Source organism: Perna viridis, chromosome 2 (assembly GCF_037379345.1).
Source record: "Perna viridis isolate PV_CMFRI_1.1 ecotype Kerala chromosome 2, ASM3737934v1, whole genome shotgun sequence".
Classification (NCBI taxonomy): domain Eukaryota; kingdom Metazoa; phylum Mollusca; class Bivalvia; order Mytilida; family Mytilidae; genus Perna; species Perna viridis.
The window spans coordinates 12224105-12242351 of record NC_142446.1 but is presented as its reverse complement, the minus strand read 5'-3'; the positions used below and the strand labels follow the sequence as shown (position 1 = coordinate 12242351).

Genomic DNA, 18247 nt, shown 5'->3' with positions numbered 1-18247 from the left:
GTAATATTACAAAATGTGTGATGTTTTATAATATTACTAAATCAGGAATTTGTAATATTAGAATATGAAATATTACAAAATGAATTTCTAAGATTAAAAAATCTATTTTCTAATATTAAAAAATCTTTTTTCTAATATTAAAAAAATGATTTTGTAATATTAAAAATTCATTTTCTAATATTACAAAACATTGATTTTTGTCCACTTTGGCTTTTCATAGTATGGTCTTAATCTCTTTACCGTTACACGGTGGTTTGTTGTTTTGTATTATCATACATATAAATATTAAACTGAATATAAATGTCTTTGTTTCTTTATATGTTTAATATGCTTGAAATGGGCGATCTTTGTTTTGTCTGTGAAATAAATAAATAAAATGATGAAGGGATACATTGGTACGGGTTACTACGCACCGCCTTCCATCTAGTTTTAGAATCGACTACTGGTTGCCCTTCCCACTTGACGGAGAAAGGGCTCAGATCAAGATGTCTGCAATACGAAAGGTTGATATGTTTCTAGATTATTTTTGATTTTATCAACATTATTAGGTTAATTTCTATGTCAAATATAGATGCTCGTTGTTGCAGGAGTATTACTTTTATTTTCGCAAAAATAGGTTGTAGGTAACTTGTTTTCTGTACCTCGTTTTTGTTTGTTTTTGGTAGAAAAAAAAGGGATATGAACATGAAGCTACGATATTGTCAAATGGGAAACTGAAGGTTTTATTTCAATGTTTGCAATACTTTTTTAGTTATGATAATGGAAAGTCAAGTTGTTATTGTTTGATGAAGTAAGTTCAAGATCTCATTTTCAGCCACATGTTAATGCAAGCTTCCACTTCTTTGTAAATCTCTTTAACTACAGGTCTTTGCCTATAGTAAAGTGATTCATGGTGCAGAAAAAGCAACCAAACAAACAATCTTTTTTCAGTCTATGTATGCTATACTTTCACATAAAGATAACCATTTCTGCATTCATATCTGCTCTTTTTAGAAAGTCAACCATTAATCTACCACTAAAATCAACCAAATTAAACCAAAACAAGAACAATAACTCTTGCAAAGTGCCAATTTCATGTACTACCTATTAAATTTTTATCTCAAAAGCGCAACAACCAAATGAAAAACTTAAGACTGGTTATGCAATCAGTAACTGTTTCTGAACAAGTAATAAATCTGAATTCGTTAGGTTTTTGATATGCATGAATCACCCTCTGTCTGATTTTTATAAAGACTGCTACTAAAGTATGATATGCGATCGGAATCCAAAACCCATCCCAATTACCTCTGACCCTACAAATAAAATTTTCCTCTTATAAATGATATTCCTGCAGTTACTTTGGGGAAAACTCATTTAGACTTCCTCATTTCCAGTAAAGATTATTTGAAGTAAAATGGAAGGTCTGACATTAAAAAGCTAGAGAGATTTTCACATGGGAAAGCATTTTTGGAATTGTCATGGTCCCAGTTGTCTTTTTTAATCATTGAAGCTAGCAAATGTTTTTCAAGACTGGTTTGCTAGCAGTACTTCAGATAAGTTGATCAAGACCAAATTGTAGGAAGGCCTTCATTTTTATACCCTGCCACACTTAGTGGCCAGGCATTATGTGATACCCTGAGCAGGTTGCATGTCTGTCCATCACCTTCAGTTTCCAGATGATAAATTGAGAACAGATCGATTAATTATTTTGAAACTCTGCACAGTTGTTTGATATTATAAAATACAGATTAAATTTAATTTTTATGGAAATTCAAAAAACAAGTTTTTGAGTTATGCCATTTTTCACTCTTTACCATCCCCCTTTTTTTACTGATACATGTTTCCAGATTTGAGAACAGATGAAAAAATTATTTGAAACTTTGCACAGTTGTTGAGTACTAAAAGAGACAGGATCAGTTAAATATTTAGCAAAATCAAAAATGTAGTTTTTGAGTTTATTTTGATCATTTTGCCATCTGCTTTTTTTCACCATTACATGTCAGGGTATCACTAAATGTTCCATAAATGCCCTATTTTTTCAATTTGTTACGTGTTTTGAAAAAAAATTATCTGAATATTTACATATTCCTTATTTATTAAAGAAAAAAATAATACTGGCTCTTCATGCAGGATTTCACAGAAGTTAGTTGTTGTCATGGATGACTTCCACTGTTATGGCTGACTTACACATAATTCTGATTGGCTTAGGATTAAATTTATGCGCTAGAAACCCACCAATAAAAAAACTAGCAATTTTGCAGACATTTTTTAGGGTCCATGCTGGCTACTGTATATCAGATTCTAAATTTTTATTTTACCATTTTAAGACTTCTCTACCAGAAAGCTTCTATACCTACTGCACATTTATTACCAAATTTGGTCACCAGCAACATTTACTTTTGAGATAACTACTTCAAAAATTGTGTCAATTGTGCATATCAAGTGTAAAACATGGCCGTCATATCATTCAATATCTTTTTTTATAGCCAGTAAAAATATTTCTGGTAATTAAATGCATTCAGCTCAATAATATTGTATTATTTCTGTAAAATAAAATTAGGATCTAGCCTTCAAATCAAATGAAGATTTGAGGTACTCCTTTTTGACCATGAAAGATATTGCATTTAGGGAATTTAGTTCTTGCACTGATGTGTCAAGAAACATTAAATATGTAAAGCATGTTCCATTTAACACACTCATCAGTCAAAATCTTCATCCTAACATTAATATTTTATGAATAACAAACAGGTAGTGAAGAGGATTGATGTTAACCATGTAAAATTGGTGGAAAAATTCAAATTGATAAGTGTCTAGTCTTCGAAAATCTTATATTCATCAAGGAAAATATTTACTGGTATTTAAAAGTGAAATTGGTTTATTTGAGCATAATTATGGTATAGGATAAATGCAGTTAAAATAGTTTCTTGAAAGTTTATGTAAAGTAATTTTGGACAGGTTTTTGAAAATTTGGGGAAAAGGCGAAATAAAACAAAATTTGTAAATGTGTGTGAAATTGGATATTGAGTAACTTGATAACTGTTTATACTTCAAAAATCAGTAGTAAAGATTGACATTCAGTTTCTATATCTTTGAGAAAAAAAACATTTTAAATAATATGAGTAGCACAAATGTATGATTACAGTTTTATTTTACATCATGTAATCTTTGAAAGTTTGTTCATGTTTCAATTTTCATTGGAATCAAAAACGTCCAGTGCTAATAGGACTTTGGTCTTTATACATCTCTAAAACACTTACAGTGACTAAGTATAACAGTAAGAGATACTAGAAAATGAATGAGACCATTCTTCATAAGCTTGAAGAGCTCTACAAATTTTCATTTAGTAGAAGTCATGTGATGACATCTTATTGTAATTATTGTCTTAAAAAGGCAAAATAAAAGGTAATTTTTATGGTTTGTAGGGTATAGAACTTGATGACCCTATTAGATGAAAGAAAACTTTCAATTGTTGAAATGATCTGTATTAAAATGCCTACAAAATTTCTCAAAGGATCCAAGTTGTGGATGACTTCTTCAAAGAGTTATTGCCTTGAAAAAGGCAAAATAATGACTATTCTTGTTATTTACTTTAGCTATCACTTGAAAATCATAATAGGCATTCTAACTAATAATGATATATCCTTATTACAAATTGAGGGTCTAATATTATAAAGATGATTTTAAGCTAGTGGAATTTTCTAATGGGGAAAAGTGTTTGACTAAAGATAATGTTAGTCAAATATTCATTATGTCTGGCAGAAATTTGAGCAAAAATCTTTTTCGCCATGTCTGAATGTTGCATCCATGCATGTACATGTACTTGCCTCAACTGTTCAGGGTTTAACCTTTGCGGTAAAACCAAGCTGTGCCTGCAAAGCATTTAGTTTACTATTAAATTAGGATTGGAGACAAGATCGCTTTGGAGCATTTATGCAAAATTTCTAAGGTTCAACAAAATCTCCATAAACACATTGAACTTGCGTCTATGATTTACAGTTGTCAAATCTAAGTTACCTACTGGTTTTAAACATAGACACAACTCATTTTTAAATAATGACTCTGCTGAGGTAGTGATGAGTTTAAGTTTTATTTCATTTGATAGGTGGACTGACAAGCATTTTTTATTAAGTGTGAGTTTTACTACTCATATTTGAATGCCATCTTGTGTTTTAGTCTGCGTTTGACAGCTGGAGTTATTTTGTCATAAACATTTTCCAAATTAAGTTACTGGTAATTATAGAAAATATGTTTTTTTCCATGTTGATAGAGTTCTGAAGAAGATGAGTACTGGGATTCTTCAAGAGCAAAGAAAAACAAAAGTTTTAATTTGTTTGATGATGGGGTATGAACATTTGTATTTATTTATCAGACATGCTGGATATTTTCTTGAAAAAAATAAGTTTTTTGTCAATTGAGTTGGAATGATGTTGTACTTACAAATTTTTATTATAAATATTTTGTTTTAAGCTTAGTAATACAGGCCATTTGAATGATTCACAATTTTTTAAGATGTGTGGAGTAACCTAATTCTTAGCTTTTCATGTGACCAAATTTCCAGTTCGTCATAGTATCAGTTTCATTTGTGTAAGTATTGAATGAGGAAATTAATTCTGTATAGTATGTTATACTTATGAATATAGGTATCAGTAGAAACAGCTGATGAGTTAAGGAAGTCTAAAAAGCTACTTAAGTCATTTGATGATTTAGAGGATGATTTATCAGATACAATCCATTGGGATGGAACTCCTGCTACAGATACAGGTATATTCTGATGTATATGTAACAATAATTTAGATAAAAAAATTTCTATTTTTCTTTAGAAGTGTTTTCTAATAGTATTTTTATTTTATCTGGCCACCTCGTAGTAGTTCATTTTGGTTTCATGATGTTAAATGTCATCAGTTACATGTAGTTTGTGACATTTAAGTATGTGTCCATGTAAGAATCAACAGGTGGTAACACACCTGAATTTTTAGCCCACCTGGCTGTAGGCCATGTGAGCTATTGCCATCATTTGGCGTCTGTCGTCGTCCATTGTCATCGTTAACAATTCTTCAAAACTCCTCTACTCTGACACTACTTAACCAATTGGAACCAAACTTAGTATGAATGTTCCTTGGGGTATCCTGCATAGAACTGATGTAAAGATTTTTGATCCATCAAATAAAATGGCCACCATTACTAAAAATAGAACATATGGGTCAGACAGTAGTTTTTTGCATATAATTCCAAAACCGTTAGGTTTAGCAAATTTCTGAGATCAATCTGTGGTCAAATTTTTGTTTTAATCTGTTCAGCTGTGTTGGAGTTATTGCCCTTTTTCAACGATTGTTTGCTATTTTTATTGTTATTTCTTTAAAAATCTTCTTATCTGACACTACTTGACCAATTGTAATCAAATGTGGGGATTTTAATAATAACAATAATAACTTGAGAAACAAAGAACAGATCTCATTGCAATTGTACCACAAGGTCTCATATTGCAAATAGAAGGCTATGATTGTGTTTCAGAGTATTGACATGAGTGGTTTAGGAATAAAGAAGCTTTGAAAGGTGATAATGAACCAGATGAGCAGTTCAGACTCCTGGGGCCTATATTTTACACTTTCCTTTTCATTCCCTATTGTTAATAGAAGAGGGGAGTATAGAATTTGGCCGTCTGTCTGTCTGTCCAAAATTCGATTTCCAGGGCATAACTTTAGTAAGACTATGGATTTAATGTAACCTAAACACAGGTTAATGCTTAAATGGTGGGGTAGAAACCTATTGGTGCTGGGGTCAGTACACCGAAGGTTAAGGTTATGTGTACATAATGAAAACAAATACAGAGCTGAAAATGATTTCTTGCAATGTAACCTCAGTTAGCCTTCATTGATTTAAACAAAAAATATGGTGGTGACTGCTCTAAGGGTAAGGAAGACTCCTTTTGATCTGGGATCACATACTTAATGAAATAGAGTTATCTAGCTGAAAATGGTTTTCTGTAGTTTTTCTGTTGGCTAAGTTTTTAAGGAACTTACAGAAATTTCTGCAGGGGAATGGTTTAACTGTTCTGCATGTTTATTATTGATTTTTATGGAAATGTTGAATGTTGTATGTTTAGTTTTTGCATGCAGTGTTTATTGTATTTTTTATTCATGTTATGATTTATTGTTTTATGAAAAGCCTCAAGAATCCCTCCTACAACTGATTCTCCCTCCAAGCATTCAGTATCTCCAAATAAAGAATCTTTTGTTAAGGAGACCCCTGCACATGTTCCAATCAAAGCTTCTGTTTCACATGACCACTCCAGACTACTTCCTTCACATCAGATGACACATTCCAGGTCTCAGAGTTATACTAGTGGTAAGTTAGACAAACCAATTCCATTCATATTTTAGGTTTTGAAGATTTTATGTGAAATATAATTTTTTTTTCAATCCAAAATTTACAACAAAAAGAAAACAAAGAAAGAAAGGAAAAGCAAAGGTGGTGATATTGTTTGTCCATTTACATTTCTATAATGTTTTTAAGATTTTTTTTTATTTACAAATAAAACTGGTTGAAATATTTTTTTTTTGATTCTTATTCCAGATTCACAGACAGATCCCACTTATAAATGTATGAGTTTGATATTATATTACACATATTTATTTACTACCTCTTTTTAGCTCACCTGGCCAAAGGCCTTGTGAGCTATTGCCATCACTTGGCGTCAGTCGTTGTTGTCGTCCGTCGTCGTCAAATATTATACAAAACTCTTCTCCTCTGAAACTACTTGACTAATTAGAACCAAACTTTGTATGAATTTTCCTTGGGGTATCCTGCATAGAACTGATGTGGGGATTTTTGATTTGTTGAAAAGCATGGCCGCTGTTACTAAAAATAGAACATAGGGGTCAGACAGAAAATTTTTGCATATATCTTTCAAATTGTTAGGTTTAGCTAAATTTTGACAGGGTCAAAGTGTTTAGCATGATGAGATCTATCTCTGGTTAAATTTTGGTTTTAATCTGTTAAGCCATGTTGGAGTTATTGCCCCTTTTCAACGATTTTGCTATTTTTAATGTTATTTCTTTCAACAATCTTCTCCTTTGACATTACTTGACCAATTATTACCAAACTTAACATGAATGTTCCTTGGGGTATTCTGCATAGAATTAATGTGGGGATTTGTGATCAGTAAAAAAACATGGCTGCTGTTACTAAAAATAGAACATAGGGGTCAGACAGTAGTTTTTTGCATATATCTCCAAAACTGTTAGTCTTAGCCAAATTCTTTCAATTGCTGAAATAATCCTTATTATTAGGACTACAAAAGTCTTCAGGGATAAAAGTTGTCAGATGACTCCTTGTAAGAGTTATTGACCTTGAAAGGGAAAAAAATACTTTTTTTTTACAGTTTTCAGTCAATATCTTTAAAATTATGATGGATTAAAAGAGACTTTCAATTGTTGAAGTGATCCTTATGATAAGTCCTACCAAATACTTCTTGAGTCAAAATTGTTTAATGACTTGAAAGGCAAAATTCAACCAGGTGAGCGATTCAGGCTCCTTGGAGCCTCTTGTTTTGTTTCAGAATAATGTATATCCCATTGTAGTCATATAAAATACTTAATAATCATTCTATCAGAGAACTTTTGAAATTATTTTTAATCTTGTTATTGGGTCATTCATCATACAGTATGACAAAATTTGATGTTAATATTTCGGAGGCTACTTTTATTTATTGAATTATAGCAAATATAAAATGATTGGCAATTTGAGAGCTGATAAAAAATTTATCTTAGTTTTTATTGTGAAAATTATGTCAACCTGTTTTTTTCCCATCGTTGCCACAAGTAGCAGAGAGCATTAAGTTTTACTGGATTATTTTGTATTGAATTGATTTTTGGTGATTGTATCAATATTTGTTACAGTTCAGGTTTACATTTTGTTCTGCTTCACTGACGGACACTGACTTTTGAAAATTTCAGGCATATGTATAGCTTCTGTTCAGGCCATTTTTGTAAACACATGCAGACACTGATCTGATTTTTTTTCTGTTGAATCTTTTGTAAATGAATGAAATAACCATGGTATTTTTCTTTGTGTTCTGTTTCTATGTAACATGTAAAATGATGAAAAAATTTACGATGAAAATTGATATGTTGAATATAAAATAATTTTTGTTAAAAATGTGGCTTTAATATTCCAGTAAAACTATTTAATGCCCAAAGCTTGCATACTTGCATGAAGCTATATTGGTAATCTGAGGCTTATCAACATATTATGTATACATTTTTACACAGATGCAACAATTATACTGACATAAAATGGTATTGAGCTGTTGTCCACATTGTTGCCTTGGCATGGTTGTTCCTCCTCGGCCTCGGCTTCGTCATTTCTATTGTTGTCCATGTTGTTAGACTTGGCATCCTCATTTCTGTAGTTGTCAACGTTGTTGGCCTGGGCTTCATTTCTATTGTTGTCCATGTTGGCCTTGGCATCGTCATTTCTATTCTTGTCCACGCTGTTGGCCTTGGTGTTATTGTTTCTATTGTTGCCCATAATGGCCTTGGCATCATCAGTTCTATTGTTGTCCTGGTTTTTGGTCTTTGCATCTTTGTTTCTATTGTTGTCCAATTGGTTGGCCTTTGTATCATTGTTTCTATTGTTGTCCATGTTGTTGGCCTTTGTGTCATTGTTTCTTTTGTTCTCCATAGTGGCTTTGGCATCATCATTTCTATTGTTGTTCACGTTGTTGGCCTGGTATCATTTCTATTGTTGTCCATGTCATTGCCTGTAGATTCTTAATTTTCATTTGATGACTGAAGAATTGGTTGATTGAATTTTATTAAAATTTTACAACAAGGCCCCAAACTACATAATGAAGGTAGATATTAATTTTAGGGATTATTTTCCCAATGATTTTGGAATTAGGGTCATTATGGGCTGAAACAAGCATTTCATTTAATTTAACCATACAACTCCTGTAAAAGCATATTGATGTTAATGATATTGTTCCACAATATCCTATACCACTAAAGCCATACTGGGTTCACTGTTAATTTTTATAGGTTTTGACTTGAATCATTTAGGAGTGAGGGGCCAAAAAATGTTGCCAGAAACAGGCATCTTCCAGGACTATAATAAATGTACCTCTTTTAAACTGCACCACAAGGTATCAAAGGAAGACTGGGATTAATTTTGGGGGTTATGACTTGAACCAATTAAGAATTAGGAAGCAAACAATTTCCTGATCTCTTTATGATAACTTGAGTAAAAGGTAATGAATCTCTACCACAAAGTGCCATACTGCCAAGGCAAGGTCTGATTTAATTTCAGAGGTTGTGGCTGGATCCAATTAGGAATTAAGCGTATTAAAAGAGGCTACTATGGTTGTGGTCAAATTTATATCAAGCTTAAATGGTGTTCCCATACTCGTCCCAACTGTTCAGGGTTTGATCTTTATGGTTGTATCAAGCTGAATTCTGCATACCTTTTCATTTAAAACATTGTGACCAAACTCAATTATTTAGAATTAATGAATGCTGTAGAAACTGTAATGTGTTCTTATACGAATTAAAACCATTTGATGGAACTTATAATATATACTTGAATGAAACTATTGCTTAAGAAAAATTGAAGAATTTATCTTTTTTAAAAAAAAACAAGTAATTTCTTGTGTGAGAATGCTTTTTTGTCATGCTCTACACCATAAATGTCTTTCCTCCTGTCAAAGTTTTATTCTAACTCCCATGTTGACTGTATTGTGCAAGGCTTATCAAATGACAGAAAGATGAAGACTTGTAACAATTATCATCTTAGTTACGAAAATCTATAGCATTTTTTGTAACTACAGATATTGTTTTAATGGACATTTTGCAGAAAATTTAACTGTAGTTGTTATAAAAAAAAACCAACTTAAATTTTGACATTTTCATCATTTCTTGAATTCTGTGAAATTTCAACTCTCTCAAACAGTGGAATAATAAAAAATATAAACGTAGACAATTTATTCTTAGATTATCTGCAATATAAGGATTTGATTATGTTTTAGGTAGTGTTGGTATATCATTCCAGCCTGATTCCACTTCCATACTTTATAGTAAATCTCAGGAAAAGTTACCCACCAGTGCTTCTAATACATCACTTGATAAACAGTCCATTAATGATGGTAAGTACACACTTTACTTACAAGACAGGTTGTATACTCACCAGTGCCTCTAATACATCACTTGATAAACAGTCCATTAATGATGGTAAGTACACACTTTACTTACAAGACAGGGTGGATACTCACCAGTGCTGCTAATACATCACTTGGTAAACAGTCCAGTAATGATGGTAAGTACACACTTTACTTACAAGACAGGTTGGATACTCACCAGTGTCTCTATTACATCACTTGACAAACAGTCCATTAATGATGGTAAGTACACACTTTACTTACAAGACAGGTTGGATACTCACCAGTGTCTCTATTACAACACTTGACAAACAGTCCATTAATGATGGTAAGTACACACTTTACTTTACTTACATGACAAGGTGGATACTCACCAGTGCCTCTAATACATCACTTGATAAACAGTGCATTAATGATGGTAAGTACACACTTTACTTACAAGACAGGTTGGATACTCACCAGTGCCTCTAATACATCACTTGATAAACTGTCCATTGATGGTGTTAGGTACACAATACTTTACTCATAAGACAGGGTGGATACTCACCAATGCCTCTAATACATCACTTGATATACAGTCCATTAATGTTGGTAAGTACACACTTTACTTACATGACAGGGTGGATACTCACCGGTGCCTCGAACCCATCAATTGATAAACAGCTGATTATCGGTGGTAAGTACAATCTTTACTGACAAAGCAGGATGGTTACTCACAACTAATAGAACACAAACATCTATATCCTAACCTACAAAACTCTAGACCCTCAAGACTTGATAACTAATTTTAAGGTCTGTTTTACTACTTTTTCTGCCTGCTCTTAAGATTGTATGTTTTATCATACTTGATATTAATTGTTCGAAAGTGAATCGTGATCAACAGATGTGCAACTAATTTTCACTGTGAGTAAAGGACAAGTGGTACACATTTCTATCTTCCGCTGTCAATATAGGACATGTGGTTCACATCTTTACATTCCACTGTGAGATTATAAAAAGAGATACATATTGCTCTTTCACTGTCAGAATTGGACAAGTGATACATATTTCTACCTTCCACAATGGGTATAGGACAAGTGGTACAGATTTCTGTCTTCCTCTGTAAGTATGGGACAAGTGGTATGGATTTCTATCTTCCAGAATAAGTATAGGAGAGAGTAATCAAGGGAACCAAGGTTATAGTGGTAATCAAAAGAGTGTAATCTGGGGACAAAGACTAGACATTAAAAACAGACACACAGAACAAAGAACTTAAAGTAACTAAAATAAAACATTCAAAGTAACAAAAGTAAACTGGGAGCATGGACCAGGTGCACAAGTAGGTTAAGCGTCCTCTGCTTTTCTAGAAACACCCGCCAAGTTGCTTATAAAAATTCAAGTCCGGGGTGACGAAAGAGAAAAGGAAAACTATGACATGTTGAACAAATCAGTTTTCATGGTACAGATGGATACACCGTGGTGTTCCATGAGTTCATGATGACGACCATAAAACTTCTGTAGTGATGACTTCAATCTTGTAGCAACATAACCCTGTTCCAGAAGCCTACTTGTTAGAATTCTAGCGCAATACATAAAGTCTGGGTAGATTCAGCAAGCTCAAGCATGATGTATTAGTTGTGATATGAACTCTCCATACACAGGTGCTGAAGGGATATTGCCACAGATGAAAGAAAAATTGACAATTCTGAATGAAAAATCATCATGTTTGTCGTAAAGTTTGGTCAATAGTTTTCCTTTACCATCGATTTCTAAGTGTAGGTCAAGATATGAGGTTGACTTCACAGTGTCTGTAGTATCCTTTATCTCAAGTTCTTTGGGACAAGTGATACACATTTCTTTATTCAACTGTAAGTATAGGGCAGGTGGTGAACATTTCTATCTTCCACTGTCTGAATAGGACAAGTGGTACACATTTCTATCTTCACCTGTAAGTATAGGACAAGTAAAACACAACTCTACCTGTGAGAATGGGACAAGTGGTACATATTTCTATCTGTTACTGTAAGTATAGGCAAGTGGTACATATTGCCATCTTATTGTATTTTAACTAAATGTTCTAATTTAACACTTCACAAAATATTAAACAATAATGATACAAGTATATATAGATGTATCAAATCATTTAAAAATGAGTAAAGTTTGGAAATTTTCAAAAAAATGCTGTTTATATTCTACATATCTGTTAGTGTGTAAATGTCAGATCAACAAGCATGTTGATATACATCAAAAGAATGGTTTTCATATAATGTCCAATGACTGTCTTGTATTAATGGTATTAATGGCAGTCAATAACAGGCAACATTAAAGCATTTCTTAACTCCCTTTTCAATGGTGTTACATGTTTTATATTACTCATTGTTTGGTAGTATGCTGTCATTGTCCTGATCACTTTATTTACAGTTGTTGCAAGTTACATGCCAAAACCGGCACAGACAAATGATGTTAAGAAATTAGAGGAACAGATTCAGTTTTTACAGAGATCTTTACAGGTGAATCTCGAGTTAAAGCCACATGTAGATACATTATGTCTTTTATTATATTTCTACAAATGATCTTCATTATAGAATGAAGTTCTTTATTTTGAATACTGTTAATAGATTTAGAGAAAAATGAAGTGGATAAAAAAGATCATACAAGATTGAACTGGTTTATTTCCATAGTTGGCAACTTTTCCATTCTTTTTACTCCCTGATATTTTCTTTCTCAGTTTACTGCCATGATACATGTACTAAAAAATACCAGAAGTTTAATTCATGGCATTGTTTAATTAAATGGAATGTGATATTACTAATCGACACAATAATGACAGTTTTGCCCTATCCAGCTCACTGTGATATTTTTTTCTTGACTTCAAAAGTGCCATTATTCTGTATAAATTTTTACATAAGCAACAACAACAATAAGACAAAAATGTATTATTTTGCTACAAAATTAGATTGTTAAGTGATGAATAAAAATTGTTAGTAGGTAACTCAACTCAATATACTCTCAAATAAATGGAATGGATTTCCTTTCCAATATTTTATAGAACTAATGGCAATATTACTCTTGTTTAAGAGAGCAAAAGCTAGTGGTGGGAGTAAGATTGATGTGACTGATACTGTACAAAGAATTATCAATGGAGAGGTAAATAGTTAATGGTAGTATAGCATCTGTATTGATTTTTTAAGCATGTGGCCAATATATTACAAGAGGGATGGAAAACGACCCACAAACCTCTCAGTTTCATAAAAGAAAATCTCTGAAAAATGCATTGAGACAATTTAAAAATTCTGGATTGAAAAGACATGTGGTAAGTAATACATGTATGTACTTAAAAAATGTTCATTACAAGAACAAATTTTAATCCCTAAAATCATGTAGTAATAGTCTGCTTTTTCTAAGCAAAGTTTTTATTGTTATGGTTGTCTTTACCATTAGAACAAATTTCATGTTAAATTTTACACATGTATTTGGATTAAACTGAATATTGATTTGTCATCATTGATTTGAAAGTCTTAATTATGTTTGACCATTTTTCAAAGACCACATAAGTTATGGGGATATCTAAAGAGTTCTGTTTTCCCATCAAAATTTTTTTCAAGTGCAGGTACTCATATTTTCAGCCTTACAGTCTAGAGTTGTACAAGTCAAAAGAAGAGAAGTTTGCGTTGCTTGACAAAGCCATATCTGTACATGATGGGAATGCTATTACTGCGGTAGGATTATATATATTAACTTCTAATTATTTTCATGTTCATTATGTTTACAGCAAATAAGGGATGTTTTTTTGGCTTACCAAAAGTCCATCTCAGCATAAAGCTTCACTTGGTGCCATTATTCACTAACTTATTCACCAAATTTTTTATTCTCTCAAATCATAGATCTGAAGAAGCTCAATATTTTGGTGCAATTATCTTTGTTATACAGTAAATGTATTAAGTAGCACTCCAGCTAAGGATTATGCAAAATGTGATTCATGGGTAAAAAGCCTACATATTTTTATTTTTGATATTTTGTCTGAAATGTTATAGTATACAGTAATTAACATGTGGTTTTTCATATAACACGTGCTCTTAGGAGATAATAGAATTATATAGAATGCACTGTAGATTTCAGAATTAAGGGAGATAACTCTGTAAATGGCACTCAGATACAATAGAATCTACTGGATTTTCAATGTTGATTATCTCCTAAGAGCAGGCAGATTTGAATGAATAATTACATGTTTCATAGTATAGACCCATAAAACAACTTAATGAGAAAAATAAAGATATGTAGCCTTTTTGGGGTGTATCACATTTTTCAGATTTTGCATGATTCTAACGAAGACAGCTACTTAATTTTCCATGAAAAATAGTACCCTCGAAATGAATTTTAACACTTTATTGTACTAATAATTTTTTTGAAACCACGAAAATTGATACCTGGGAATATGTTCATTTGACAGAATATGCAAAAATTAGAACATAAACAGTATGTTGTTTCCATCAAAATTGTAATCTAAACAAAATGGGAATTTAACCTATAAATAGAACATGGGATGAAACAACTATTTTTGGCCAAATATAAAAAAATGAGAAAAGAAAGTGATAGTCTAAAACCATGCTGCCAATACAGCTTCAGAAGTTCTACAATGATCATTCATTGGTTGAAATTTATGAGAACTCTTTGTAGGAGTTATTTCCCTTCTTATGCCCCCATGACTAAAACTTACCCCTGTTAGCCTTCGTCTGTCAGGAAAGGGGATACTTAGGGCCAAAGGAGTTTGATTTTCATAAGATTTTGCCAAAATATGAGATAGTTGAACTGAGCAACTTCAACTTTGACAGGCTATCTCCTCCCACAGTTTTGAGTTACAGTGGTGAAATTCTGTTTTTAAACACAACACATCATTTTCATGCAGAATGTTTGGTTCAATGGTGTTAACCTTTGACACTCAAAAGAGGGAGATCTCCATCTCAAAATTTTTCAAACAAGTGAGATTTGAACTATTGTCATTTTCCTGACATATTTTAGCTGCCGTGAGACAAACACAGAAATGGGAGATTCTGGAATTTGCGATGAAATCCAAAAGAGAGAATTAACACCTATGTATGTGGTTTGATCAGTTCAAGTTTGAGAAATGTGACTTTTCTTAAAGGGCAACCACACAAAAAAATCAAATTGTTGTTTATTATACCAGGTGATATTAGAAACATGTTTTACTTACATCTGATGTGTAATATGTCCACAAAGTCATGTTAATGAACATGGGGCAGCCATTACTACTACATTATCATTGCAAAAAGTCATGTGACTTGGAGATTGGTCTGATGACTGCAATGTTCCAAAATCACAGTACCTCACAATTAACAGTATGTCTTTTATTGGTCTGATTAGTCAAACACCTGGGTATAGAATTGTCCAAAGGTTCAGTGTCTCTTCTTGTTAAAGCAAATTTATTGTTGCCTAACATGTTAGCATTTTAAACTTCTTCCTTACTTAATGTAAAATGATATCTGTTCTTCATATCTTAAGGAAAATGACTATTGACAAGTGCATTTTTAATTGATAAAATTTTAATTGTATCTATCTGAAATAATAAATTACTATCAAATGTTTAAAAATCTGATTTTGAATATTTAGGAAATGCACAAGAAGACTACTAATTTGAAAATAATTTTAGGTAAAAGGGAGAAGTTATTAACAAGAATCTTTTTATAAAAAAAGACTGAATGATTGTCATACTTTGAGTAAAAGTATTTCTGCTATATTTTTACTTTTAGTTTTAATAACTTGGTGATACTTTCGAATGGATAAAAGTGAAGAGAAATATTACAAATACTTGTAGTACAAAATTTACAAATGTCGGCTATAAATAATAATCCTTGTAAATAATGAGTAGATTCACTTATTTATTTATACACATTTTGAGCTGATCTTAATTCCATTTTGTTCAGAGAGTTTATTCATTAACATTATTATAAACTGTGTTAAGAGAGTTCAAATTGCTAAAATCACAGTGTATTAGCAACATCAGTTACGCCTGACAGGTGTGTTAATTCAATTTACGGGCAATGCCTTTGGTTGTTGTGATAAGACTTCCTATGTAATAAGTTTTGACATTTAACACAAACTCCAGTTTGGCGAGAAACAATTCAGTCAACTTTACAAACTTATATACATAAGGGATCACTAGTAAGAAGTGCTGTAATATTTAGAAAATATCTGGACTACTTGTACATCTTAAAAAAAAACTGTTCTCGCTCTAAAGGTAATATTTTTATTTAATGGCTTTTCTGATATCCTATTTTACCTTCATCATTTGTGCTACTGGCCCAAGTGTAAGAGGTAAAGATAGGTCCTTACCATTATAAGTTATAGTAGGGACTAACTATATAATAGCAATATAAGGCCCCAGCGCCACAAAACTTGAAAAATTACTTAAGTCTAACAAAATTTTTAACTTTTTATGACGTTATCAATTTCAAAGACTTCTATTGCAGTTACCATGGAAATTAAGAATATTCTTAGACGAGCATTTTTCAACTTTTATGGTGCCAGAGCCTGGTTATAAGGGGCTCATAGGCAATTATGATGTCCTATTTATTAAACTGATATTCCTGTACTTTCTTCCTCATGTTCCCACATTCAAGCACACAGCAAGTTTTAATGAGATATAATATTCCTATTTCTGAAATGAATAAATAGAAATAAGGCAAATCCACAATATATAAAAGACAATATATACATGTAAAGTATTTTCCAAAAATATCGTAAACCACACATTGTTCTCTTGGAATAATTCATTGTAATTTAATATATATAGTAAGACACACCTGAACACAACAATTTGCAAATATTATTGGTCACTTTCTGGTCCACTATTCAAAATAACCTACTGAGTACAAAATTACTGATTTCTCATTTATTAGATACACCAATAAAGCTTTGCACACTTATGTTTTAATGTACCAGGAGCATTTTAAGATTAACTTGTAAAAATTGCAGAATTTTCCTTTAAATTTTAATATGATGAAACAATTTTATTATAGCCACTGCTTACAAACTTAAGGGTTATATAAGAATCACCTTGTTTGTTCAACTGTTTGTCAATGTAACTTGATAGCCCAATTCCTCTAAGCTGTGCAATGGAATTTGATAAAACTTAAGTTTGTAACAGTAGATATCACCTAGTAAGCTCCCTCAAAGTTCTAGTTTTATAAGTAAACCTTCATCAGTCCTAAGAACTAATGTCAGCACTGAAAATGCCCTAGTCAGTGCATTCCATTAGATTTATCTGTCTTTAGTGAAGTTAACTGAAGAACTTAATATGTGTAATTTGACATACATTTGTATTAGATATTAAGCTGAATGTTGGAGAAATTAAGCTGAATGTTGTACATAAGTCAATGAAAAGCATGTATCACCTGCTATATGGTATTTTATTTGTAGATAATCCTTTTTATTAAGAAGACAATAAAGCCATCAATATTTAACCTTGAGTTACAAAAAAGACCAGTTGCTGCAAACCATCTGATAAGTTATATGAGAGCTCATTATGACTACAAAGAACTAGAAGATTTACTTGGGTAATTAATTCCTATCACACTTCAAATGTTGAACTGTGTGTAAGTCCTTCATATTGGTCACTTATCAACTTTCTATTTCCAAAATATGATTTTTAAGGTTTGACATTTTGTCAGCTGAAATTTGGAAACCCATCTTGTAAAAAAAAACATTTACTTTAGTATATGACTCGAATGCTAGACACTTTTACATAAGACCCAAACAACTTTTAGTTTACAGGACAGATCATAGGAACAACGGTACAAGTGGACTTCACTTATAATATTCAAAGGTTTATTCCTCAAAAATAATATGTCCTAATCTTTTGAAAATAGAGTTCTTGACCAAAATGATCTTTACAATCAACTTTTCGTGTGGTTCAGTTTGCTCAGCGGCTCCACTTGAATATGCCATTGAAAACATACAAAAAATACAATTTGGTATGTACCTTTATTTTTCGTTCTCTTGACCAATCAAACATTATAAGTAGCCTAAGTACAGCACTGTATCTAATTCTAGTATATGTCAGTAAAGTATGTAAACACTTTGTCTTGAACTTATATATATCTATATAAAACAATCCTCAAA

At 31.8% G+C, this 18247-nt stretch overlaps 1 protein-coding gene across 3 annotated transcripts in view; it reads left to right on the top strand.

Annotated features, from left to right (window-relative positions):
* The first annotated feature begins 386 nt into the window (after window positions 1–386).
* Window positions 387–18247, top strand: part of LOC148623657 (spermatogenesis-defective protein 39 homolog) — a 33290-nt gene continuing 15429 nt past the window's right edge. The window contains exons 1-10 of one of the 3 annotated variants that reach the window (XM_088565640.1): window positions 387–503; window positions 4247–4321; window positions 4620–4740; window positions 6145–6324; window positions 6553–6579; window positions 10001–10117; window positions 12530–12618; window positions 13187–13255; window positions 13735–13827; window positions 17546–17682. In XM_088565640.1, coding sequence (XP_088421766.1) covers window positions 486–503; window positions 4247–4321; window positions 4620–4740; window positions 6145–6324; window positions 6553–6579; window positions 10001–10117; window positions 12530–12618; window positions 13187–13255; window positions 13735–13827; window positions 17546–17682 — 926 coding nt within the window. In that variant the 5' untranslated portion in view covers window positions 387–485. The remainder of the gene's footprint in view (window positions 504–4246; window positions 4322–4619; window positions 4741–6144; window positions 6325–6552; window positions 6580–10000; window positions 10118–12529; window positions 12619–13186; window positions 13256–13734; window positions 13828–17545; window positions 17683–18247) is intronic. The other 2 variants (XM_088565641.1, XM_088565642.1) reach the window with 2 other exon arrangements.